This window comes from Corvus kubaryi, unplaced genomic scaffold, assembly GCF_017639235.1.
Source record: "Corvus kubaryi isolate FWS band 111438036 unplaced genomic scaffold, C.kubaryi_AGA036_p1.0 37392, whole genome shotgun sequence".
Classification (NCBI taxonomy): domain Eukaryota; kingdom Metazoa; phylum Chordata; class Aves; order Passeriformes; family Corvidae; genus Corvus; species Corvus kubaryi.
In genome coordinates, this window is record NW_024581131.1 from 7,315,068 (window position 1) to 7,342,626 (window position 27,559).

General features: G+C 42.9%; 1 protein-coding gene across 3 annotated transcripts; it reads right to left on the reverse strand.

The window, feature by feature from the left end:
* Window positions 1–112: 112 nt before the first annotated feature.
* On the reverse strand, window positions 113–27,559 carry PHRF1 (PHD and ring finger domains 1). Of its 3 annotated transcripts, XM_042038550.1 has the most exons (19): window positions 27,429–27,559; window positions 26,228–26,491; window positions 21,458–21,660; window positions 21,020–21,142; window positions 19,297–19,529; window positions 18,248–18,331; window positions 17,152–17,273; window positions 15,428–15,525; window positions 14,702–14,874; window positions 13,086–13,215; window positions 12,630–12,769; window positions 11,629–11,816; window positions 10,717–10,836; window positions 8,681–8,835; window positions 5,049–7,823; window positions 4,193–4,344; window positions 3,462–3,722; window positions 2,254–2,382; window positions 113–1,070 (listed from the first exon to the last, which is right to left on the reverse strand). In XM_042038550.1, the coding sequence occupies exons 3-19, from the start codon at window positions 21,546–21,548 to the stop codon at window positions 936–938; spliced, it is 5,109 nt and encodes a 1,702-aa protein (XP_041894484.1). In that variant the 5' UTR covers window positions 21,549–21,660; window positions 26,228–26,491; window positions 27,429–27,559; the 3' UTR covers window positions 113–935. The 3 variants fall into 3 exon arrangements, with proteins under 3 accessions (XP_041894484.1, XP_041894483.1, XP_041894485.1); XM_042038549.1 differs by lacking the exon at window positions 26,228–26,491; XM_042038551.1 differs by lacking the exon at window positions 26,228–26,491 and having other exon boundaries at window positions 4,268–4,344; window positions 27,429–27,558.

Here is a 27,559-nt window from a genome sequence, read left to right on the forward strand (position 1 = left end):
AATCCAACTCCAATCCTCTTCCACAAACACAGCATTCCTTATGCAAGAGCCAACTCTGCAGGTTTACACGGAACAGCCAGGCCAAGAGGCAAGACAAACAAATGACACCTGCTATAGGACAAAAACCATTCAAAATAACTTTATAAACTCTGTCACATTTCTGCTTTGTACATCAGTCCAACCTTATCCTTCAAGCTTGTTACTGAAAATTGACAATGCTTGCTTTTTGTTTCGCATTTTCCTGAAAGGCAGACACAAAACCAGCCATCAGTGCATTATTTACACAAGTGCAACACAATCTCCCACCCCAAAATTAATTTTTTCACTAAGGTACTTCCAACAGAATGTAAATAAACACCACGGCTTGAGCAGTGTTTCTGAAGTCAGTTTATAAAGGTTAGCTCATTTCTGCAATCCCCAAATGCCAGAGCGAGTAAAGCTTTGCTCACCATCCAACGGGCTAAAAATACGACATTTCAAGTATTAAATCAGAAATTTCTAAAGACAATCCATATTTTGATAAATAAACACAAGGGAAACAGTATACAGCTCTCAATATACTGTATGAAAAGTGTGTCCAGTTTCAAACTTTAGCAAGACAAGTGCACAGCCCAAAAATGTGATCAAAGTAACCCTGAAAACTGTAGCAATCCGGGAGTTCCAAACATTAATCTCTTCTGTGTTTCCCCTCGAATTACTCTGCTGGTCTGAGGCATTTGATTGTTATTTAGTTCTACAGCTGTAGGTAATCCAAAAAAATCCTAAATTCATTCCCATATGGAAACAATTCAAGAGAAGGTTCCGTAGATAAAGTCTGTTCTCATCTTGTTTCTCTGCACTCTGCTTACAGTGAGATGCAACTGCATGTCTGTTATTCCCATAGCGCCCACAGCTAGGACAAGTTCAGTCCAAGTCATGCTGGCTGTGGCTTGCTCTCAGTTTTCCACTTCACGTGTATCTTCACCATCAGTTTTCTTATGTTTCCTCATATGTTTGTATTTTTCCACATATGCCTTCACCAGGTTAGCCACCTTCATAGGGTTGATCTCTCCACTTTTGCTGTGGCAGATCTGCAGGGGATCAGAAACGGCACTTGGTCAATGACACCATCTCAGGCAAGTGGCAGAGAGGCCCTAAGCTGTCCAGGGGAGCCAATTCCTGCACAGCCCCCCAAGGCTCATGGCAGGGTACATCAAGCAGAAAACAAAGACAAGAGCAGTATTTTCCTTCAAGCATTTCAGAAATAGCCCAGAGCTTATCTACGGAGCACCACCCGAATGCAGAGGCATCTCGAAGCAAAATTACTCATTTTTACTACAGGCTTTTTCACCCATCCATCCATTTTTACACAACACATGGTAACCAAGGAAGAGTTCAAATCCCAGTTTTGGGATGTTTTTGAGGAAGCAATGCTCATATTAAAAGAATTTGGCAGTTTGGAGAGCCCATTTTGAGATAGGGGAGAAAGAGCAGACCCTACACAAGGAACTTTATCTCTCTTCAGAGAGGAGTTCACAGTGACTTCAGCAGCAATTGGCACCGCTCAGCTCTCTTGCAGAAAACACTTATGGTTCATATGGGTCACACAGAAGATGTGAAACTGCAGCCATTACCTCATGAATTCTTATTTATGATGGAATTTCTCAGTGATAGCAAGAATGCAGAGCAGGGAGAAAACACAGTTCTCTGAGGTATCAATTAACTGCCTTGACCACAAGAGCATTACTTCTCCTCACAAGACAACATTTACTTGCTGATCAAGTCTTTCTTAGCCACGACCTACTCAGCACTAAGATTTGGGAAAAAAGTCAGTATCAGCAAAATTGCAAGGCCCTCTTCCAAGGTTCAGAGACACCACAGATGCTCAAGGACCTAATGCAGAGAGTATTTTCTCACTTTATCAGAAACAGCTGGAATTCCAGCTGAAGGTCCTAGCGAGGGGGATTTGACCATTCTCACCTAGGGCACGTACCATGTAACATTTCAGCTCAGGCAGCTGAAGCTTAGCTATGTTCTTGTCCACTGAAAACATGATCTCATAAAAGGAACAGACTGACAGATCATCAACGGCACCACTTAGTCCTGCTTAGAGCAGCTACTGCTTCACCGCAGGACTGCAGAGTCAGGGTCCAAAGATCTGCTACTCAGTTCTGGCATGTACTTGCTGAAATGGCAAGTGCAATCCAAAGTACTGCCACTTACATAATGATCTGCCCAGCTCCTCCTCTCCACTTCCTTTCACTGGGCCCTTACCTTCTGCACTGCTTTCCGAAGGATGCTCTTGTACTCCTCCTTTGTAATCTCCCTCTTCTGGTAAAAAGGTTTGATGGCAAGTTTCACTTCTTCCACAGCCCTTTCTTGCATGTGAAGCTTCTTCATGTACTGCACAGGAAAGAGAACTTCATTACCTTGTGCTGTCTCGGGAATGGTTTCTGAATCTGTTTTTCTTAGAATCGATCAAACAACGAAAACTCTCATTTCACAATTTCAACAACCCAAGTAATCACCTCCAAGTGATTTCCTTTACTGTCAATTGCTGTCTTGAAACAAATACCAATTTGTGTTATGAGGAACCCTTGCTTTATGTAACATTTATTCTGCGTCTTAAAGAATGTGTTTTAAGCAAGTGACTACAACATGGACTTCCTAATTTTGGCCTCCTCCTTCCCTTCCAACAGCTCTGGAGTAAACACACATCCAACAAAAGGCACCAGATTCTAAAAGCAGCAAACCATAATTGTGAATATAAAGCTTCAGATAGCTCTAAAGGCAATCTGAAAATTGCAGAGGTGCCTATGAAGTAATGACTACAGGTGCCATCAAAACAAGTTCATAAAAACTGCTGCTCATAAATGGAGGTTCAGTGGGAAATGCATCTTACTGTTTGGTTTTATGGTACGAAGCAAAATAATGGGCTAAGTTTTTCTTCTTGTGTTAGCATCCACTGTGCCTAAAGCAGATGGCCTGTGCAGCAAACCCAAAACTCAGCAGCAAGGGACTTGAACTGAAAGATCTCCAAAGTGTTTTACTATCTCTACATTTTCAGTGCTGATAAGCAACAAGACACAATCCTACCTCTCTATAGGACTGTTATGAGAATTGATATTAATTTCAAAGCTGAAGGGGAACGGAGAAAACCAGGTGTTTAGAGAAACTTGGACATTGTAGTTTCTGGAAAGTCCCTTCCAAATATTCATGCAAGAAAGTTTCAGAACTTTAAGAACGTTATTTTAGGTGTTTTAATCCCTCTCTGTCCTACCATGATGAAGCAACAGAAAGCAGAACAAAAAAATGGAATAAATCCCAAACAAATTCAAAGAGAGGACTGCCTGCTGCTCCTGGGTTAGCAGAGTCAGTCACCAAAAACAGCAGGGCTGGGAAAATACAGTACAGAAAGTTTAAAAATCCCTCAAATGAAAAAGTTCAAATAAACAGCTCATTTATTTTATGCATTTACTCACTTCCTCATTTTTTGTTTTATCCACTGGAGGTTTGGGTGCTTTGATCTTTTCCTCTGCATTTCCAACAGAAGCAGCTTGGATTCCTGGCTCAGATGCTGTAGCCAGGCTGCCCGGCTCTGGGGTGAGGCTCTGTCCTGCCACACAGCCAAGAGCTGGAAGACTTCCCTGCATGATGAACTGAACCGTGGGCTGGCTCACCGGGGCGTAGGGGGGCAGGCTGGAGGGCAGAGCTGGCGCCAGAGGGATGTTCTGACAGTACACCTGGGAAACACACACCACTCTGTGAATGCTTGTGCTGACAAGACACAACATCAGAGCAGGATTTCCAGAGCATCTTCTATCCACCAGGAGCTACCACCAGCCCTGCTCGCCTTTTAACTGGTGGACAGCACAGACTGATGGCTCAGACCAAGGCTACCAAGGCAACATTTACAGCCTAATCACAGGGAGAAGCTCACAGCTTCTCAGGCAGCACCATCTTTCTGCAAGCTGCTGCTGAAAACAGAAGCTGCATGTACAGAGCAGAATTAGAAGATAATACATTTCTTCAATGGTAAGGAGCACCCTGAGAGATTAAATGACTGGAGGATTGCTGAGGAGTATGGGCTACATGAAATGTACCACACGCAGAGGAAGGCAAACTCTGCCATGAGAGGAGGGTGTTGCACAACAAGGGCACAGATGAGATGGGATGCCTTCCACGACACTTCGGTGCTGGAATAGGAACCAACCTGAGAGGAATCTAGATCAGGAAACATAGGCTCAGGAATCATATAATTGGTTGGAGGAGGCTCATTTAACTGCACCTGATTTAACGTTTGGTTCAAGTCCTCTGCTTTCCAGGCCCCTTCTTTTGCTCGCTGAAGTTTGTAAAATGGCATCCCTAGGTATCCCGAGAGAAGGAAAAGAAAACATCTCAGAACAAAAGAATGTGCCAAAGAGTCAAAGCCAATTATATTTTTAAAATTAAAATAAAAAGCATCTAACAACAAAACTAGCAATAAAAGGATCTTTTTAGCAGTCATTCATATTTTAAAGCTTCTGATAATAGAAAGCTTCTCATCCCCTTGAGCAATTGCTTTCTACTGGGTTTATCTATTGAGAGTAACCAAAAAGAACAACACAGGCAACTCTGTCAACACAAACAGCACAGGTTCCCAAGCCAAACTGTTTCTAGCAGCTTTGCCTTAGCAGCACTCACAGGGGTGAGCTACAGAGCCTTGTCACGCTCCTTGGTTTTGAGGAACATTTATAGATACTGAAGGCAAAGCAACCATTCCAGTTAAGCGCAGAAAGGGTGGGACACAGGCTCCCAGTTCAGAGATGGGGTTGTTGCATGTGCTTCACAAGAGAACAAGCTGCTGCTGGCTGAGCTGTGCTGACAGCACGTCCTCTCCAATTCATTAACACAACTCACCTCATGATTTCAACCAGTGCAAAATGTCAGCTCTCAGGATCGCAAACCACGGCATCACCCCAGCTCAGATGACACAGCTCTTACAGTATGACCAGGTTTGGCCAGGCACCAAAACCCTAAGCCTTATACAGCCTATTTCAACTGCTGTTTGTTTCCCAAAAGAGACTTACTTGGAGCTTTTCCAGCAGACAACGTGCTGCTTTCTTCCTCTTGAAGATTCCAGGTAACTCTTTTCACTGGTGCTTTTGATTTCAAGGCAGGACCCTGAGGTACCACTTCCAGTTCAGGCTTAGTGAAATTACTTGTATTTTCACCTGAGACAAGGCACTCCTCCTTAACCTCCCTCACACAATCCATGACTTTGCTTTTGGATGAGCTTTGAATGGGTGCAGCCTCAGCTGGAACGTGCATGATAACTTCCTTCTTTGGGGGTTGCTCCATCAGAGATGGACATAATGCAGTATTTTCTATTTTAACTGTAATCTCTAGGTTTGTATTGCTACAGCTACTGAGCACTGCTGGATCAGTACTATTCATTAACTCTGTTTCAGCAAAAGAATCCACATCACCAATTGGGACACAAATGTCTGTGATCTCTGGTGCAGGGAATGCAGTTTCACTGCTCACTTCCTGACAGATAGGCTCTACCTTTATAGTTTCTTGGACCTCTCTCAGCTGAACTGGGGTCTCAGTCTGTATTTCCTCAAGTCTGACATTTGGTTGGATGGTTATAGAAAGCCCTTCTAGTACTAGCTCCTCTTTTGGCTCTTGTTTGAGAGAATGGGGTTGCTCCAGACACCTGGTCACATTTTCAACTGGAGGCTTTTGATCCTTCTCTGGCAGAGGAGGAAGCAAGGTCTCTTTTGATCTGTGTTTCCTTTCTTTGGAACGTGATCGGGATCGCAGTCTTTTTTCCTTTGATTTGCTGCTTTTGTGCTCCCAAGATCGAGACCGAGATCTCCACTTTCTCCTCTCCCGAGATCTGGATCTTGATCTCTTTCTGTCCCTTGACTTCAAGCCACTTTCTTTATCATACCTCTCATAGCTTTTGTCCCTCCTGCGTTTCCGCCTTTTAGTCCTCTCCGTGCTGTTTGACCGGGAGCGGTCCCTCCGCCTTGATCTTGAGCGAGACCGTCTTTTCTTTTTCCTATTTTCATAAAACTCAGAAGTACTTCCAGGACTACCTGAACGTGATCTAGATTTCCTTCTGTCCCTGGACCAGGAAGTTTTTGCCTTTTTATCCTTGGTTCTATCCTTCATTTTCTTTTTTTTAGATCGTTCATGACTGCTAGAACGGTCAGTAGAAGACCGCCTGCCCTTGGATTTTAATGTGTGTGTTTTGCTGTGCTCTTCCCCACCTGACCAAGAGGTAGACCTGGAGCTTCGGTCCCTTGAGTGTGCTCTGTCTCTTGACCCTGAACGTGATCTCTTATGCTCTTTGACAAGTGCTTTTTTCCTTTTCATCTTCTTCTTGCTTCGGGAGCTGGAGTTTGAACGGGATCTGGAACGTGATAGCCTCTCTGCTTGTTCTACCTTTTGGACTTTCTGCTGCCCATCACTCTTTGAGGGACTGTCTGGTTCTATTTTCACATTAATACTAGGTCTAATCAATTCCTCAGCATTAAAGAACACATTAGGTCCCTCTCTGTTTTCCTCCTTTAAACACTTAGTATTAGAAATTTCCTTAACAGCAGATGAAGTGCAAGGACTGCTTAGGAGGTCTTCCTCACCCACATTGTCTCGTTCCTCTGTATCAGAGATCTGTTCTACAATCCTGCTTGCTACTGCCACATCATCACGAGACTCTGTGTTACCAGATGGCACATCAGAGTCAGTCCCAGATCCAAATATATTTTCTACCCTGTAAGGAGTGAAACGACGGACAGTTTGAAATGTTTGAACTTTTGGATTTTCAATGGAAATAGTCCTGGTGATATTAGTTAGTGGGATCCCTGAACCAAGCCTTTCAGGACTGCTGTTTGCTGAACTCGAGTCCGATCCTGTTGGCTCGAAGGGATCATATATTTCACTTTTGACCTGCTTTTTCTTTACTGAGAAAAGAGCTGAAGGACTCTCCTTCTGCTGCACGTCATCGCCCACCGGGCGGAAGGTATTACAAAATCCTGGGTTAGACAGCCTGCTGGGATGTCCTGTGTTCCCGGGAATATTGATTTTAAAACTCTCAAAAGAGCCTGGGCCTTTGCCCCTTGAAGTGCCTAGCAGCGATGAACCGCTATAGCCACTGGGATTGGTGGAGAAAGACACCCCGCTTGGACGTGTCTGTTGCTGAGGTTCCTTGGAATTTGATTTCTGACTTTCCACCCTGCTACCCTTTCCTGGCTGATTAGTGCTGTCCTTGCCAGTCAGCTGGGTTATACAGGAGCTGGGGATGTCACAGCTTTGGCTTCCTGCAGGTTCCGGCTCCACCTGCTTGCTGCTGGTTTCTTTTTTAATCTTTGGTATCCTGGGAAGCTCAAAGATGTCAATTCTCTGGGAAGGTGGTTTTACTGGCTGCCTCACAGTTACAGCTTTTGAGACAGAATTCAAGTTACAGCTCAGGGGCTTTGAAGGTGAATCAGTGGGTACGAAGTTTCTAGATTTTCCATTAAATCTGGGCATTTCATCTAACTTTGAGCCATGCCTGCTCAAAGTTGCTGTATTCTGAGTCTGGACAGACCTGGGTGTCATTGAATATTCTGACTTTACAGTTGCCTTTTCTGGTGCAGTCTGTGCAGGGCTTGCTGCAGACTCGCTCCTGCTCAGCAGAGGTGATGAGAACGAGCTTGAGGAGAAGGGTCTGGAGCGAGTACTCAGCTCCAAGGAAACAGAAGGTCCAGCCATGGAGCTACTTGCTGTGGTCCCTGAGTGCGCTGTACTTGGGTGGGTGTTATGTCCTGAACCATCCTCCACTCTTGAGTCACTTGCTGATTTTCTATGAAATGGAGCTATGGCACACAAACAGACAATTCAGCTTTTCAGGACATACCCGGAGACATGCTCTGCCAACATTAATAGAAGTACTAAGCTAATGATTTTAAGTTCTACTGTGGTTTGCAGACATGCCACACAGTAATAACAGAGTCCAATAGTTCTTCTGGTCAGATACTCACAGTTTAGTGCCAGACAACAACATCTTTGAGGTAAACACTAATGTTTAGGAAATAAATTATTCTGTTCTATAGGTATCACCAGATTAGTGCTTGCTATTCTGCAGTTGCTGATTGACAGAAATGACTATAATAGAGGACGTTAGAGGTACTTATTTTAAGAATAAAGTTATATGTTTCAGTTTGAAGAGATTCCTTTCAAGTAATGCCATGCCAAGGGAAGACACAGCTGGAGATGATAGCACATATTTAGAGCTCTACTTTTGCAAAGAAATTTCTTGCCACGGTCCTTCACTCTGCTCTTCAAACTGAAGTACAGATTACAGGCATGACAGCAATGCATGATACACACCAGGAAATTTGGGTACTAAGATAACTTTGGTCTATCCAGTCCTACATTTCTTACAGCAAAGCATGAAACCACTGTGCAGTTCTTTTGAAAGAAGAAAACTATGTATTAAAACTAAAATCCTCCAGTAACATCTCAGGTCTGCAATTAAAACACAGACAAGCAACACTATTTCAGACATCCATCTTTATAAGACAGATTACTGTTGGCAGTTACTGAATCCATCCTACATATTCCAATGCCCAGTAAGAGTATCCCTAAGTTTAAAGCTATGCAGACTGTAGGATCAGGGCAGATGTGGAAGAAACAAAGAGGCTAACAGCACTATGAGGTGCCAAGTCCTTACCTTCCTTCTTTGCTGTCAGTGAACCATCTCTGTTGATGACAACATCTGAACTACTCATCATGAGAAGGCTCTGTCCAGACAGGATACTTCCCAACAGATCAGGCACAGGAGCAGCTTCTGCTTCTTGATCAGGACTCAAGGCAGGCACACTGCTTCTGCATGTTTCAGAGGGGTTACATTTCCTTTACTCTTACAGCACTTGTTCTATACACACACATTACATTAAAAAGAAACCAAAGTCAAGGGCATAAACAGAGGTCAGCCAGGGAAGTTCACTTGTAGTTTTGGCTTCACTAGAGTCATTCAGTCCCCATCTTTCTCTGACAAACAGAAGGTGAAGCTTTTGCTGACTTCCCACAGGAATAATACAAGATAAGAAAGCATGTAATCATACCTGAGACTTTTGGTTAGCAAATGCTTTTTATTAAGAGTGGTGCTCACTGTGTTGTATATCAAAATTAACTTTCCAGTGCATTTAAGATGCATTTTTGGAGGATAAACCGCTGATTATCACTTCAGAGATATTTCTATCCTAGCTGCCTCTCTTGCCCCCACTAAATCAAAAACATAGATGTATTCCTCAGGCCTACACTTCTCTCTTAAAAAAAATGACAGAGGTTGAGCCAGTGTTTAACCAGAAGGTGCCACTGGCAGGGTAGCTAAGAGCATGGCATAGAGAAATTACACTGAAAAACAACTGCAATGCTCCCACACATGGGACAGCACAAACACTCCCGTTTATGCTTTTCTCAATCTTATGAAGATGGTTTAAGTTCTCAGTTCTTGAAATGCAGGCTGAAAAGGTGTTTCTGGTGTTGGGCTTTTTAGTTTTTACTGCTTTGCTTTTGATGGGATTTGAGGGGTTATTTTGTTTGAGTTTGCTAAAAAACAAACTTCCAAAGGAACCCAGCTCTCTGAGGGAGCTACATTTCATTTCTGTATGACAACAAAGCAAACTTTATTCACATAATGTACACCAAAACACCTGTAATAACATTCAACAGAGAGACAAAATGAGAACACTAAAAGAATCAGCTGCTAAGGCCAGACCAGAAACTCAGTGTAGCCCATGCAAATGGAGCCTTTAGGAAAGCTGAGTATCAGCTGAACAGTTCTACCTTCTAAACAATACGCTACTCAAGTAACTCTGAGGACACAGGAAGTTTCCTGAAAGGCTTCCTTCAGGACTGAGATGGGAAAGGTAGACAAATAATCCAAGTTATCATAGAAATATGCTACCTTAATCCTGAGAAACCAACCTTCACCATAAGTCAGATGCATCAGAGGACAGCTATGGAAACCTTTCACATCTTTAACTACTTAAGCTGAGCTCCCTTCATTTCTCTTTAGCTCCCGCAGACTTGCAGTTTCCTGTGACTCAGCTGGTACCTGCCTCAGTGACTTTCCTCATCCCCTTTCTTCTCATCATTCTCCTGATTCCCTAATGTCCTATCCCTCAGTCCTGAAAATTCACTGTGGCTGCCAGTGGGGGGCAGACAGGGCACCTGCCCTTGGCAGGCTGCAACACAGACAGTAAAGCAACTGTGAAACTGCAGGATCAAACAAAGCTTCTCCTCAATTTTCTCAGCTCCAACAAATGGCAGCTGAAGTGGGTGAGGTCGGTAAAGCCCTCACCTCCTCAGGATGCGCAGTTGGATTCCCTGGCCCTCTCAAAGAAGCAAGTGGTTTTTTAAAGGTTAATGAGACTGGGATTTAAAACATACTAATGGGGTTACTGAACAGTCACAAAACAGAAAGCGAGAGAGTCAGATTAGGGTGGAAATACCAATTGTAAATTTCAATGGAAATGTTTAAGGCATGATGAAAGAGTGTGTGTGTTCAACATAAAAAAAGAATTCTTGCACAAATTGATGTGGTTATTTATCTACACATGTGCAGGCATGCATGTATACAAATACATGTACTTTTTGAGAGACAAGGGTAAGAAAAGAGTTAAACAAGGATGATCACCAGGTTTACTCTTTTGTTAGGGTCATAAGACAACTAGGAATAATAAAATAAGAATGGATTTTTACCTGGGAAGTCCCACAGAAACGGGTCTAGCTACAGGACGGTGAGACCTCAGTGCTGACTGGGAGAGAACTCTCCTTTTGGCACTCACTGGTGAATCTGGATTTGCTGGAACCTCTTCATTGCTATGATAAAACACACACACGAACCCTGAAATTGTCTGAAATGCTTTTCACATCAAAGAGATGATAGTGCTATGACAGATACAATTAGAGAGCATTGTTTTATTACGATATATTAAAAAATATTTGTGCAATATACTTTTTCTGTGGCTGCCTAAATAGAACAGCTTGATTCACACAGCAGAGACTCAAATGTAGATTTTCATATCTAAAATGTTAAATGGACAATTTTCTTTTATGAAAAGATCATAAAGAAATATTCAGTGGAAAACTAAATTTCACCAACAATAACTTCAGATGCCCCCTCCCCCAAAATTCAAAGTTTATGAGTGACACAAACTATGGCATAGTAAGATTTCTCCTGAATTTAAAGTGCCTGGAAAAGTGAAGATAGGAAAAGGAGAAACGTAGAAGATTCCAGAGGTCCATGTAATTTTGTGTTTACTGTATACCAAATATGCCAGCTGTCTTCACTTTAAATAAATAAATAAAATGTGATGGATTAGGATTAGACTCCTTCAGATTCTAACCTTTCAATAACCCCGTAGATCTTATTAAAGGTTTTCACAAGGCTGATTATTTCAGAAAAACTCTTTTAGAGGAGGCTGATTCCTTACAAGCTCAGCAACTCAGCCCAGAAGGAAAGAAAGAACAGGCCCTTATGTGTTATCATGGGTTGTGTACCCAAAGGTGCCTTCACATGTGAGATCCACGCTCTGCATGGAGCCACACGTACGAACATCCCAACACCTGCTAAATCACCAGATCCCTGATCACAATCCAGAGATCTCTCACCTTTCATATGGATCCAACTCATATGGATCCCCAAACACAGAGAGAGAAGCTGCACCAATATCTGCTCTCATCAGCCCAAGCGAGGGCTCCGTTGGTTTGTACATGGAAGGAAGTGAGGCCCCACGCATAGGTTTACCGAGCCCAAGAGTTCTTGCAATACGGGAGCGAGTAGTAACCTCATTTTTCCCCTGCACAGACAAAGAGACTGGGTTATTTGTATGTTAGGGCAGGTAAATTTGTGTCTAAAGCCCCAAATTTAGGCTAAGTACAGTCATCAGGTTACTACCATCAGCAGCACAAGTGGCGTGCATTTGTTGTCTGTATTTGTTTTAAAGCATTTATGAAACTTGTAACTATGGCGTATATGTCACTTCAGAGACTGCATGATACAGATGTGACCAGAAAAATTAAGCTTCTAAAAATCTTAATAATGTCAATTTGAAATTGTTGGTTCCTTATTAAATGCTGGAGGGACAGTTCTGGCTCTAAGATGTAGACTCTAGTTAAAGAAGCCGACAAAAAGAGTCAAGCTGGTGCAGAGCATTCAGTCTAATTCACAAGAGAACACTACTCACAACTGAAAGGAATTCTGAGAGCCCTTATGGCTGATTAGCTGGGTTTGCAACAACAAACACTGACAGCCTATTAAAAAGAAAAGGTGCTGGCAATTCTAACTGAGCTTGCATCAGTACCAAGTAAACACTACACCTGAATGGCAAGACAGGACACAAAGCCTGCAGGACATGCTTTACAATCTGATCCCTACAGTCCAGGTAACAGGATTTGTGAGCAAAGCCAGCAGGCCTGTCTGGAAGTTGCAATTCATTTCCATGTACAGCGTCTTTCTGGAGTACACTGGACACATCCTGCACAGACTCCCACCAGAAAGAAAGGTGCCTGCTATGACTCTAAGGTGGCATTTCTTCCAACTGAATCCCATGTTATACTGCTCTTACAGAGGGCTGAAAACAGCAAATACTGACTGGCAGAAACTCACTCACATGTGATCTTACTCTCGTCTTTTTCCCCCTTCTCTTCTTTGTCAGACGCTTGCGTCTCCTCAGCTGTGTCCCTGAACTCTTCTTCCCAGCAGCAGATTTTGTCTGAGTTCTTTTTTTGCCTCCTACTTTCTTCCGCCTACCTGATGGGACAAAAACCAGTCATCTGGCTAAGAGCTGGCACTGTATTTTACTCTGTACTCACCTTTTTCATCCCCCCCATGACCACAAAGCAGCTGAAAGAGACATACACAGTGCCACCAACAGCAGGGCAGAAAAAGTCAAATCATCAGGATTTACTTAAAAACAACCTTCAAGACACCTTCTGGGCAGAGGTGGTATAGGGAAAGAAAAAAATGCACATGGGATACTTCCATAGCTGCACAGGTGTGGCAGCATACAGCTGATGTAGAGTATTTTGTAGGATTCAGGCTGCCCTCAGGTGTCTGATGTCCTCACCTGTTTTTCTCTTCTGCCTGGTAGGAGCCCGTGGTACTAGAGGACGCTGGTAGATGGCTGTGTTCAGGCCTGCTACAACTGCTTCAATTGTTTCATCCAGAAGAGAGGACATGAGGTACCCTGGCACATGCTGTGGGGGGGGATTTGAAGTTACATGATACAGGTACCTAAAGCTCAGCAGCATTTACTTATAAAAGCATTTGATGAAAAATGGACTTGAGATTCAAATGAGGAAACTCCTCATATCACCAAGCTGCCAGTTAACCAATTATGTCACTTTTTTCATCTACTGACTGACATATTAAGGACCTTGTTCTTCAGCCTCCTTCAGAATTACATGCATGCTCCCAGCTTCTCACCGTGCTTGGAGGACAACAGCTTACACACCCTCAACCAGTGGAATTAAGCTTCAGTCAACTCGAGGTACGAGCCAAAATAAGATGAGCTTTTGTACAGAGACAAAGGCAATAAATAACAGTGCCTTTCTATATATAGCTTGTAATCATCCCTGCACACCGAGAAGTGGAGCTAGGAACACCTTCTTGAACAGGAAGTGCTGGGTTCCCAGGATTACACTACCATGGAATAGTAAAGTCTCCAGGCACCACCCCTTTCACCCACAGGAGATGACTGCACTATTTCTAAAACAAGAAGTAGGGAAAGAAAGAAAAGTAACAAGTTACCTTGCAGAGTCTTTCACTTCAAACAACACTTTCCTCCCTTTATTTTTTTTCAACATATATATAGGCCTGACTACTCAGTTGTAATTGCTTAACAGCAATGCATTGAATAATTAATCAACTTTTTGTATTTTATTAATTCTTCTAAAGTTAAAATTGAAACGCCTGGGTTTGGAGACAGTGGGGGTTTGGCAGTCAAATAAGATCACCTCTGACATGGAGGACATAATGAATTTAACAACTGCTAAAGCATTCAGGGAAGTTCTTAAATAAAGGCAAAAATGTGATAAAAACTTAAGGTGAGCTGGATCTTTGTTCATGGCAGCTGTCCCAAACTATATTTAATACTGTAATAGAGGGACCCTGTGTATTTGGGATATTCTCCTGCACAGATTCTCTAATACTGTTAATGCAGTTGAACTCACACTGCCACATTATTGAGGACACTAACATCTGGTTTCTTCCTCTTCCAACACAACAGACTGATTTTCACAAACCCAGAAAACATAAAAATACAAAATCTTTCACTTCAATTGGGCTGAAGGCAGTCAGCAAGTTCTACTGCTATGGGCAAGGAGGTAGGAGTACAAAGGAAAATAAACAACTGTCAAATAAACATGCTAAAAAACCACAAGTGGTGCACAAACTGTGTATTAATAGCCACTAGGAATAGCAATATAATTTTGCTCACACCAGGGGTGATAAAAATGCAGGTTAAGAGAGGAAGCTGCTGCAGCATTTCAAAATAGGGCATCTTGGTCATGTGCTGTACTCCATTTGTACGTTGTACGCCTCAGTTTAAAAGAGCTCCACAGCTACTAACTACTGTGCTACGGACAGCCAACACAGACAGCTGAGCTACTGAAATGGGGACTTATTTCAGCAACTTTTCCCCAGGGCTCTGCCAGAGGCTCCCTCAGAAATCCCCGTGGATACCCGAATCTGCTGTGCCGTCGTTATGCGGTTCCTGTTCACCGTGGCCCGGACGCGTTCGCTCTGCCGAGTCCTGGCTATGGCTCGGGTCCGGACGTGAGGGCGGAGCCTACTGGTGGTGGGGACAACATCGGCCATGAGGGCAGCCACCTCTTCCTCACTGACATGATCTGTATCTTGAACGAGAACAGGATGAGGTCACTTGTCTTTCTACAGGTGAAATTATTTAAAGAATTTCAGGCAAAAAAAAAAAAAAAAAATCAGCATTCCCTTTCTTAAACCAATCACCTCCACAGGCAGCCATTACCCACTCAAAAGGAAATGAGTACAGACACCACTGCTTCAGACTGTTACATGGTGTAACACTTCCAGGTAACAGAAGTTGCTGCTACCTTGGCAATCTGAGGTCAGGACACTAATAAATTCTTTCCAGTGTAACACAGTGCAGTCACACTACAGTGCTGGGATTGCCTTGGAAAGGTTAAAGGATGCTTACAAGAAGCAGCTCCACAGGTTGTAACTGCAGATTAAAATCTTCATAAACAAGGTCCTCTCATCAGTCAAGAGTTCAAGTCTAGTCTTAAGGTTCAAGAGAGAATGCTTATCAAAACAATTACTTGAAACAGATGAAACCAGGAAGTTAAACATATCATCAAAACACCACATGATTCACATTATCTAACTCGGGAGGAAAATATTTACCCTGACTGGCTACCATAAAACCCTTACCTGCAGCACCATTGGCACCCATGGGGGCACAGGCAGGACAGAACCATTCATCTACAGGGACTTCACTCAGAGGAGGATTAAGGCATTCCATGTGATACCTTGAGGGGGAAAAAAAAGAAAATCAAACGATGTGCTCTTTACCAAGGGAAGACAGCATTTTATCTCCATCCACAGGCTACAGAAGGCAGACTCATTTCCTTAAGCCTGAAACTACTGTTTATGCATCTGCTTCTACCAATCTCCAGAGAAATGATGGATGCTACCTGATAGTTATACAAGGGTCTTAAGTTCTAGATGGTATTTTCATCACTTTAGGCCCAAAAAAGTTCAGAAAAACTGAGTGTTTTTCCCTCACTGTGTGGTGAATCGCTTGCCATTTGAACCCAAGCTGCAAGAAATGTGCAGAGCCAAAACTGATGGTGGCAAGAGAAGTTCAGAGATGCTGGGGAGACAGGTAATCAGGAAACAACATCAGCTTCCTGAAAACCAACATAGTACTAACAGTACTGGTACTTAGGAGCATTTGAAGTGAGTTATTCTACATTTTTCTGAAGTTAATCTCAGCCACGGAGAACTAGTAAAGACTTCTTTTTTCAGGAAGTGCTTCTGGAAGTGCTAAACTCTAGAAATCAAGGATATATAAAGAACTTACTTTAGGAAAAGAAGACAAAAATCAAACAACTGTATCAAACTAGAAATAAAAATATATTTTAAAAATTACAGTAACTGTTGGGAGATCACCAAATAAAATCTGAAGCAATACCCTGAGTTTAGACAGGCTTATGGAAATTCAGAAAGAACTTAAAGATGAGGCTTCAGGTAAGAGCTATGAAACACTGTTTTGGCTTAATATTTTAAACTCAGTGTTCTGATGATGCTCTTAGCAATCCTTAGTGTTCCTGATTTTGTCTTTTTTCCAGAAGGTGAATCAGTGTATGTGTGTGTATGGACAGTGCATCAATGTGTACAGACACAGAACACAAAGACAAAACTAGACTTACCAGAGGTCTAGTTAGCTTGCTACGAGTTACTTTTGAAAGGTTATTTTACATACTCATTACTAGCATCTCTCTTTGTTCAGTGGTTAACTTTTGACTTAATCTTCAAACTGACAATGCTGGAAGACTGATTAAGCAGCCCAAGGGCTTTAAATTCTAGCAGAAAACTGCAGGGCCAAAGTTGTGTTCAAGCACATTCATGACTCTACTTAACCATTTATTTTATTAATCAAGGAGGGGGCAGAGACAGAAGTAAGCAAGACTAAGAGAATCATGTAAGAGCTGTGGCTCTAAAGAAAATTTTCAAGGTTTCACAAAACTGAATCTTAAGCACTTCTCCTGCACAGCACTAATGCCCAGTCAGCCAGGACAAGTCATGCATCCTATCCTCAAGGAGACATAAAGGATGTGTGGTTTTACCCTTTATACACACAGATGTTGCAAGGATGAGCACAAACACCTTCACCACTTGAAGGCATGGTCATCTGTTTTGGTGGTCTGCAGCCTGATGTGTGCAGGACTCTCCACACCTATGTTGCTACATGACCAGAAGAGGACCCATCACATCATGGGGATGGATGTTTGCTCTGTAACACATGGATACATGGCTGGCCACATGATGAGCCTGAAGAGGGCAACAAGGGGCAAGCCTGCAAACCAGACAGTGCCTGAGGACCAAACTCTGGCCATGTGCAATCATGCAGGTGCTTCATTTCAGCCTCTTACCCTGCATCACAGCCATCGCAGAGCAGCAGGCGATCCTCGCGGTCACTTCTGCCGCACACCTCACAGAAGGTCGGATCATCCTCTCCATCAGTACCCTGAGTTTTTGTGTTCTCAACAGGAATCTAAATAAAACAGGGATTCATGGTTTATGCAGAATGTGGCACTTTTTAAAATCCATCATCACATTAACAGTAGTACCTGCAGCAAAATCTAAAAGTGAAGGAACCAAAGTGGCTGTTACACACCAGAACCTTCACTTTGTTCATTCAGCACACCTAGGGCATGATCAAATGCCTGACAACATCTACTTAACTTGTCTGCTGTCAGACACCAATGACTATAGAAAACTGCATTTTAAGAATAGGCAAAACAAAAATCCACAAATAGGATCAAAAGTAGTCAAACAAAAATATGCCAAAAACAAGACTAAAGAAGAGAGCAAACTTCGCCACCCCCATATTACTTCAATGTTAATTCTCTCTTCAGTTAAAATGCAAACAATAATAAACCATCAGTTTATGAAAACAAAGCATCAAACCCCTAAACGCTCCCTGGAAACTAACATCTTTCTGATCTCAATTAAGAGCAACGACAACTCTTCAATGTTCTTTTGTGAGCAACTACTAGCACACTTGACCAGTGCCTTTCAGGGCTCTACTATTGCCTTGTGCCTCTCCCCTAACAAACCCAACTGCTACACAGCATTGCTGGCAGCAGGACATAAGGAAGAGATCACGGATAATCTAGATTATTCCTATTCATCCTATAACAGCACTTGAAGAGAAGAATGCAGAGCACTCTCCACATGTGGACAGGCTTATCCATGCAGAACAGTTTTCAGTCAAATGTCCATTATACAAAACAGGCAGTTACAAAAAACACCCGTTTTCTGCCACCACAAATGAAGCCACAACACAATATTGCAGGAAGTAAGGTTAAGGAGGAAGAAAAATAGCTCCTTAAAAGGCAAATTTAAAATAGGAAAGAAATAATTCATTCAGATAGCAAGTATTACATAAACACCCTGGAAGTATAAACTTTTGAATGACAATTTTGTGTCAACTGGCCTCGTTGTTTGCTACAGTAAAAGGTTTACCTTTTTTAAGATTTTCCCACCAAAACGTGCCCGAATGTTAATGTAATTAAAGAGGATTCGATCCACTGGACAGGAGTTTGCATTCTAGGAAAAAAAAGAAATTCCCAATACAGTTAATAAGTGCATAACTTTATTCAATTTTTTAAAAGAAATCTTAAATTATTAATGTAATAAGCATTAAATTAATGTAGTAGTCATTTTAACAGCTATTGATCTTGACATTTTAAGTACTTAAATCTGACTTCTGGTTTACAAACAACCTGTTCTGTCAGAGAAAACATGCATTTTTAGAGAAGCATTTATTTTACTGAAGCAATTTAATTATTATTCAATTGCCAAAGCAACATCAAACTTCTTCCAAACACTGCCTTGAAATAGTGCTCATGTTTTAAGGCATTTACTTTCCTTTGGACAAATGAGCAACTAGAAATGGTTTACAAATATATTCAGTCAGAGTGATTTATTTGCTTTTTAAAAATTTAATCACCACTGCTACTGCTGCATGCACTTTAAGTTTTGTTGTAATTCTCACCCTGGATTATGACTATGGGAGCTACAGGGGTGGCAAGGAACTCTGACTGAAAAGTGAATTCAGAGCAACCTGCAGATTGTCAGTATTCTTTTACATCTTTCCCGTGTTTAGATGTTCAGGGTTGCAACAGATCCCCATCCAATGGTTACAATACAGAACTCAAGAAAAGATAAAGACAGATATACAGAGAAATATACATATATCCAAGCACAGAGAAAAATTAGTATCTCAACTTGAAAAAACAAAAGAACTGTAGATGCCTACAAACACGCTTGCTTGTGACCTTACAGCTTGCAGAGAACAGAACAAATCAGGATGGGTACAAGAAAAACAGATCCACACTTCAAACATGAATCCTGCCAAACAGAGCAGTGACCCAAGTCTGTTTAAAAAAACTTAAGAAAGCAAATATGAGTATTACTGTATTTTGTTCTCATTACAGCACAACAGCATGATCGGAGGGGAGAGAGCAGAGCACACCAGAAGGTCACAGGACATCACAGACAGAACAGCTCACCTTAGACCACTCCACGATGCAGTCCAAGCAGAAGTAATGGGAGCAGCTCTCAGGAGTCCCAACAGCCTGATCCCTGAATGTGTTGAGGCAAATGGGGCAGTTTTCACCATCCTCATCAGAGGAGATGCTCACTCCATTCAGGTGTGGCTCTGATTTCAAAGAATCAGTGATTCCTTCCATAGTGGCCTCACTTTCTTCCTCCTCCTCCTCTTCATCATCATCATCTTCGCAATCTTAAGAAGTGAGAGATAAAAAACAGCTTGTGTGTGCTGCAGGGTTTCAGCAACGAGGGCAGAGGGGGTGGGCAGGACAGGGTACCAGTTCACAGGAAATTCCAAGTAACCTTATTTTATGAGGCTGCAGGGGTGAAGCACAGCCTCCCCAGTTCAAGGCAATAATTTTTGCTGTTTTCTTGCTTCCTAAATACCTTCACTAAAAAGCAATGGATTACTCTGGTGAAAAACAAAGCCTGATAATGTGAGTAGTCTTGCAAGAGATTAAAAGCACAGACACCAGAAAAGCAAAAGATTATCAAAACAGGACAGTTAAGATATGTCAACCTACCACTGAACAATGAAGTCAAAAAATAAAGTTATAATAAAGTTACCATGTACCCAACTTCTGTTTTTTTAAGAGACATTCCAGAGGAAAAGCAGCAGCAACACACTCTTCTGCAGAACAGCAAATGAAAGATTTCACCAGTAAAATATGATTTTGAGAGCCAAGGGATCTAAGTGCCTTAGAGACCGCTTAGAGAAGTTTGGTTTTGAGTAAAATTAAACACTCGGCACACATTGTTGAAAGGTATTTTTATTTTTAGTACAAAATACAAAGATGGGTTAGTCTTTCCCTAAAACCTGTGAACTAAGCTGATATTTTCAAGAAGCAACAAAAAGGTACCTAAAACCCCACTCACTTGGAGGGGGAACTGGGGGTGGCTGTTGTTGGGTTGCTGATTTTTTTTCTTTAATAAGAATGGGGCCCTTGTCTTTTCAACTGAATTCTCCTGTCTGAATGTAACAGAGAATACTCTGAATGATGGATTAATAAAGCTTTTTGGCACCTAGCACTGATTTTTTAGTCTGTGTTCAAATCAGTCTAACTAGTAATTTGGAAAACTGTGCTCTTGCCTTCCCAGCAAGCTTTAAGATCTAATAAAATCTCTTTTTGTCTATCCAAATATTAGTTTGAGCGTAGCAGTTTCAGAAGGACATGTATCTACAGGGTACGTTTTCAGTAAAATTAACAAATTCAAATAAGATCCACACTCATTTTTCAAAGAAAAATTAGTCAAGTGTTCTTCCATCCTCCCTAGGTAGTACAGCAGTAATAATTTAATTCCAGAATTCCCCATCACAACATTCACTTTAGAGCCCTATGCCAATGCAAACTAACAAACATGCTTTTCATAAGTGAGAAAATAGCATGAGCCATTGCTGCAATTTTGACTTTTTTTCCTGCTCATACTGGGGCAGAGTTCACTCCTGCTGACTACAACTACACCACTTTGGTTAGCAGATAGTCTTCAAACATGCAAATACTTTAAAAGCTTAGAAATTGGGGACTATTACTTGTTTGCTTATTACTGTAGGATTTTGGCATTGGCCTGACACAGCAGCATCTGTGGATTTATATTTCATTGTTAGTTTCTGGAGGAACAGCTTTCATCTCACTCTTCCTCAGTTATTAAAAATGCCTGTTAAGGCACATTAACAGATCTCACCTTCTAATTCTTCATCTTCACTTTCTTCCTTGTCCTCCTCACCTCCCTCTTCCTCGGTGTCATTATCTTCCTCTTCACTACCGGTATCATCTCCTGAATCCCAGCTATTTCCACCATTGCTTTCTTAAAAAGAGAAGAGCAGAGGAAATACCCATTTGATGCAGACAGACAGGCAGAACAGGTACCAGAACCCCTAATCAGGTCATTATGCAGGAAGTGAGCCCCCATATTTCTGCAGTGGTATCAAAGCTGCCCATCTGGAGAAATTCCAGGGAAGCATGCCAGCAGTCTGATACACACAAGTTATGAAGCAAAGCAAAAACAAAAAAATTGTCAGGGTGAAGGAGACAAATGGTCACAAATATACCTTTACCAGCCTTTTGAGGGTAAATCAAGAGGTTCTGCAACCTCAAAGCAGAAAGGAGAGGCCACATTTACCTGTTTCGCTGAGGAGTGCAAGACACTGCCTTTTGCCCTTTCCCAGAGCAGCGTTCTTGTTGATCAGCTCATCCTGGCTGTCATCATCCATGGCAGGACATTGGAATCCCTGCGAGGGGGCAGAGGCAGGGAGGCAGCGCAGCACCTACGGCAGCAGGGCAGGCACCAGGCTGGCCCAGAGCACCCGACGCATCTGCAGAGACCTGAATGGGAGAAGGAACGTTGCTCTCCTCACACCACTGAGCAGTTTTCCCAGTTTCAGTTCCGAGGTGGCTACGGGTAAGCAGCTACTGCTCCGTGAGGTTTCACAGCCCTACTGAGCTGGATGAAACCAGCTGCTTGTGAAAAGCAGTTTAGGTGAGAGATTCAGCTTTATCTTGGGCTCCTGGATGACAGAAAAGTGTATAACCAAACTCCCCACTGAAAATAGCAGTAGAAAACCACAAATACTAAAACTGTCCCACAGACCAGCAATTCAATGCAAAACTGAAGGGACCAGAGCCCTTTGAACAAGGCCTAACAGGATGACAGTATGTGTTTCAAATCAAAATACTCCATCTTGGCCTGATTGAAAAGAAGAATAAAGATTACATAGTTTAGGTTCTTTATAAAAGAACAAAAAGTCTTTGCACAGCTCTGTCAAGAAATAGAGAAGTTGAAGACCCCACAACTATTATTCCACAGAAACTGATCCGGTGCATATTAATGCAATTACATTAATTGCTGTGCATCAGTACAGACTGGCAGTAAAACTGACAGATACTGAGAGATGTTGCATGATCCAAATTCATAATGACAATTAAATCAGAGCTTTTAACGCATAATGCTTCAAAGCATTAAGGCAGACAGACCCCTGGCAAGCTTCTATAAGCAAATCATGAAAATATATAATTAACAGACACTTAAAGGTAGGTGTCATATCTCAATATGCAAAAAAAAAAAGGATTCTTTTATAAGTGTGGCAAAGAAGTTTCAATCAGGTGCTCTTCTCCCACTCTCCCTGCTCCCCATTACATATCTCGCATATTAAGAGATTTTTTGGAACAAAACACTATGTTTTATTCAAGTGCTCTTGATCCGTACCTTTGCTTGCACACTCCCTCTGAGCCACACGGCACAGCTCTGCACTAGAGAGCCTTTAAAATGTAGGTTCTACCAAACCAGACTAAACTACAAATGGAGTCTTCAGTGCCTGGGAAGGGGGGAACTAAACAAAAAGAAGACTGAGCTTCAACACAACTAAGTTCTTGTAAAGACTTAGTAAGAATCTTGCCTAAAGAGATTTTTAGCTAAATTTATGGCTGTTAACAGGAACGTTTAAAAAACTGTTTATAAACAATTTATGTTGGCTGAAAACATGCAGACTCATCAAAAGCCAGTCACTCTATGATGCAACTGAAAAAATGGGAAGAAACACCCAGAATTTTCCAAGTTTCAGCAGTGCGTATGTATGAATTATTCAAACAGAAACTCAATTATATAATCTCCTCCCAAAAGCTCAGTTAGCTACAGCAATGCAAAATTTGTGGTGACGTGACAGGCAGGACACATAAAGGGAAGGACTGGCAGCGCCGGTCCCCCAGCAGGGCAGCGGTAGGCACGTGTTCCATCCGTGGATTTCGATGCTGGGCAGAACCTCGGCCACTTCTCCACCGGCACCTTGTGGGAACAGAGCGGGCTCCTGCTGACCTGTCACGGCCACACCCAGCCAGCCACGGCAGTCCTGAGCCACTGAGGATGACGGAGGCCAACCAAAGCCACGGCAAGTAAAAACCATGGATGAGTTTCCACTTCACTATGGCCATTACCTTCATTTCCCTGCTCTCCAGTCCTCCTTAAAGCAAAGCAATAAGCACAGGGCAGAAAAGTTCTTTATGTTTCAAAAAGTGATTCCTACAAGCCCCGGTTCTGACCAACATACACTTAGCTACATTTCCAAAGAGCATGCATTTCTTCACTGTAGTGGAATAAAACAACTACCCGTGTTATTTTGTTACCCCACGGAAAGCTATCCTTTAGGCACAGAGGCAAACAAATCAGCACTTGTGACTTGACAATCTAAACTGACATATTTATGCTGCAAATGCAAGCTTGTACTTTGCTCAGAGGCAAAACTCCGAGTTAAAGAAAATCTGGTACTGCAGCAAACAATCATGTCTTCAAATCCCGTCAGTAAAAAAAGTCTCTTTTGTGGATAGCTGGAAACTGACAAGGAGAAACCAAGCAAGGATGACACAAAGCGAATTTGAGGTTCCTAAGCACATCACAAATATTACTTTACAAACAACCTTTTCCAAACTGGGCATCTACTCTTAAGGAAAAAAAGAGGGAAACCATAGTTGACTATACAGCTAATATGAAAGCTCCTTCTCCTATTTTTTAAGAACAATAAGCAGCATTTCCAAGTTATTTCTTTTTTTTTATGGGAGACATTTCAAACCAATTACCACTGTGAAACACAAACACATTCATGATACTTCAGAGAATTCACTCACCTGTACAAAACCCCCATTTTCTCCAGCACTTACCACACCAGATTTTTTCTAAACCCCCTGAGCCAGAACTAGCAAATACAAAATAGACGGAAAGCATTTTTACTCTTACATTAACCAAGAAGTTTGGTTAAGGAGGGGATGGCAGTCATTCCTCCAAGGCAAACCTTAACTATGCACTTCTGTAACACAAAAGGCCGGACTGCTAAAAAGCAACCAGTTATCCCTGAAGGCCATTTGACTCAGGCAACTACAGCTGCTTTTAGTTTTGGGGGTGTGAAGAACATGCCCTCGTGGCTGTATCCAACCCCTCACTGCTTGGTCATTTGGAAAATCCCATGATGTGCAGTACTCCCCATACAGCCCTTCAGCTGCAAGCAGCTCTCACATGCACCAATCATCCCTTCTGCATCTCACTTATACTGTAAGTCTGTTCAGAGAAATTTAGGATGCAACCCAGGAACACAGATGCAGGATAATCTGGCCAGAGATCCCCTGTCTTTGTACTCAATACCACTGATGTTTATAGCAAACTCCAGTTCCTTGGGCAGCTGCATCATCCACTCGCACAGCATATCCAGGGTCCAGATTACAGGTTGCACACAAGGTTGGTTGAAGGCAGGCACCATTCTCCTCCTTAACATCCCCCTGTTTTCAAACTGTCATTTAGAAGAGCCTCACAAAACGTTAAAAAACCATTAAGCCACAGAAGCAATGAGTGCCTGGCAAGTGTTTGATCACGGTACTCGCACCAGCGCTTTCTGCCACCTTAGGTTTCCTTCCCCAGGACACAACCTCAGCAGGGCCAAGTCAGGCTCGGTCGCAGCGCTGCATCCCTATGGCAGCACAGGCTCTGCTGCAGGACAAGCTGTAAGGCCAGGCTTTGCTATTAAGACAGATTACATTTTTACACAGAGATGCCTTAAGTAATTTTAATAGTAGAATCAAAGTGCAATTACAAATACTTTCTTCAAGCTCTATTAGCAACAGGGCTTTCTGTTGGCTTCAGCAACAGAGATGATTAAGTGCTTCCTCCAGAACAAGTGTTTATCAAACAAGCACTCCAGCAAACATTTAGTTTTTTTAACTGAAGTCTTTATGCATTACCACAAATCAGTATTTTAATGTACTTTGAGGGTGTTCCAGCAAGAAGGCAAGCACAGGTTTCCAGCTACCAAGAGGAGGCACAGTCTGCAAAGGACACTGGGGCTCCATCCCATCGGACACAAAGCCGACAGAGCTGCTACAACAGCGAGCGCCTCTCCCAGCCACAGGCGCTTTCCCTCCTAGCACCAGCCCATCTCCTCCTCCACCAACTTCTTACGTAGCTTCTACATTTTTCAGAAACAGAAGAGCTACTACAGAAGGCTTTTACTTTCATCTGCTTGGGTAACACTTAGGACTATTCACAGGCAAAGAAAAGTTTCTCACAGAATTTTCTCACAGGGTGGTTTTGAATGCTGATCTAATTTCATGGGCCGCTACTGAGCCAGCATGTTCTAAAGACCACTTATAACTAGATTTAAGCCTACTAAATTTTCAAACATATGGGCTTTCACTTCTCATTGGCACATCTGCTTCGTTGGCTTGTTGGGGGGGAGGGGTTTTGGTTGTGTTTTTTCTTAGTTTTGTTTTTTTTTTTTCCCCAATCAACTAAATAATTCAGTTCTCTCCGGAAAAGCAATGTCACACATCAGAAATTATTTAGCTTTGTTTCCAATTTCATATGTTACGTTCAAAGAAAAGAAAATAAGAGTTGCAAAAGTAATTTTTGTACCCGGTTGGAAAAAGTCTGATTATGGTGTGACTACTGTCTGCCATCACCACATTCCAAAGGTAAATTAAGACAACTTGGCAGGGAAATAATTCAGATTAACAAGACACTCCTACAGCCCAGAGTCGTGCACTGCCAACCTAGCATGCACAGGGAGCTCTAAAAAAGTCACCTAAATCTAAATTTAGATCCCTGTTTAAATTACCAAAAAAAATTTAACTCTTAAATACCACTATCAGAACTGTCTATGCAACAATTTAAACAATGGAAGCACTTAAGAACCTAACAGATAACGCACAGAAAATTAATCCTGAGGTAGGTAAGGAAGTGCTTATCTGTCACCCATCCTAGCCCTGCCCTAAATTTAGCCACCCTGAATTCCAGGATGAAAACTGTCCACCAAAGCTTCTCCAGGAGCTGACACTGCACTCTTTGAGGAGTTTGTAATGCAAACAAAGCAACACACAGGCTTTGCAAAAGCACTTGGGAAGTACAGCATCTTACCCAGAGGAGCAGCTAGGCATTTTGTACCTCTGTATTCAAAGCAGCAGCCAAGCTCTGTGGAATTCCCAGCCTCCAATTCCTTGCAGCCACTGGTTCTGCTTCCAGCTGCAAATTAACTCTCTCCAACTTGGCACATCCTCCTCTTTCTGAACAGGGTTCTTTTCTTAGGAAGAGTCACCCTTACTGGCGAGTTCCCCTTCAGCATCAATCTTTCACACCAGTCCCATTTTTAGCTACAGCTTCCCCTGCTGTTTATGGGCAGGACTGTGGGAAAAGAAAAAACCACAACAAAAACCAACAAACCCAAACAAACAAGAAAACCCAAACAAAAAGCTCACATACTTTTATATTCTGTGCACAGCCCTACGGAGGGAGACCCACTGACATATAAGAAAGGAAATAACGCAACAGACACGGCTGAAACACACCAGCAACACGCTCAGTGGCAACAACCTGCAGGAAAACCAGTAAATGAAACTACAAAAAAACCCCGCCCACCGAACGTGAAGTGGCCAAGGGAAGGCGCCGGTGACACAACTTAGAACCTCTTCGTAAGCACAGGTCCCTCTAGGCGAAATTTTTAAGCCTAAATGTGCCCTTGTTACAAGCTAATACGCGACTAAAAAACCATCAAACGAGCACCAAAACAAGCTTGCACGCAACTCCTCATTAGTACTTGTCAGCCGAGCCGGCTGAAGTAGCCGATAACTTCTCCAACAGCCGTGTGTGCACCACAAACAGTGGGAATGGGTGGGAAGAGGGAGCGAGGGGGGAAAGGGGAGAGGCGCGGACACAACAGCCTGGAAACATTCGGGGTTTTGTTTAGTACCCTTACTACATTTCTGCGTGTACTTAGTGTATTTATTTAGGGCTTTGCCGCAGCAAAGGCAGCTGGGTCGCTCCTAAGCCGAGGTTCTCCCGAGCCCGCTCGGCCCTTTTGCATCCCGCGGGACGCTCCCACGGGAATCCCGGGAGCACCCGGGGAGAGCCCGATCCGGGGCTGCCCTCCCACGGAGGCGTCTCCCGTCGGAAAATAACCCAATAAACATGCTGTCGTTGTTGCTGTTTATAGGAACGACACTAAAGGAGCCACCGGGGCAGTTCCCCGCCGGGGCGGGGGGGCGGCCGCTCCGCCAAATCCCGCGGCCCGGCCCCCACCCGCCCGCGCAGGCCCCGTCCGCCGCCCGCCCCGGGCACTCACCGAGAAGCGGCCCCGGCGCTCACATCCCAGCCAGGAGCCGCTCGCATCCAGGACCCCGCAACCGCCGCTCCCCCGGAAGCGCTGTGGAAACACTGGCGGGTCACGGGGCGGCAGCGGGCGGAACCACCGCG

Excerpts from the sequence above, each read along its gene's own strand:
- PHRF1 (XM_042038549.1), bottom strand. The coding sequence starts at position 21,548 with ATGGATGATGACAGCCAGGATGAGCTGATCAACAAGAACGCTGCTCTG. Across the intron at positions 12,770-13,085 it reads CAGGCAGAAGAGAAAAACAG|GTAGGCGGAAGAAAGTAGGA; the intron begins GTGAGGACATCA and ends TTGTCCCATCAG. Across the intron at positions 10,837-11,628 it reads GAGTTGGATCCATATGAAAG|CAATGAAGAGGTTCCAGCAA; the intron begins GTGAGAGATCTC and ends GTTTTATCATAG.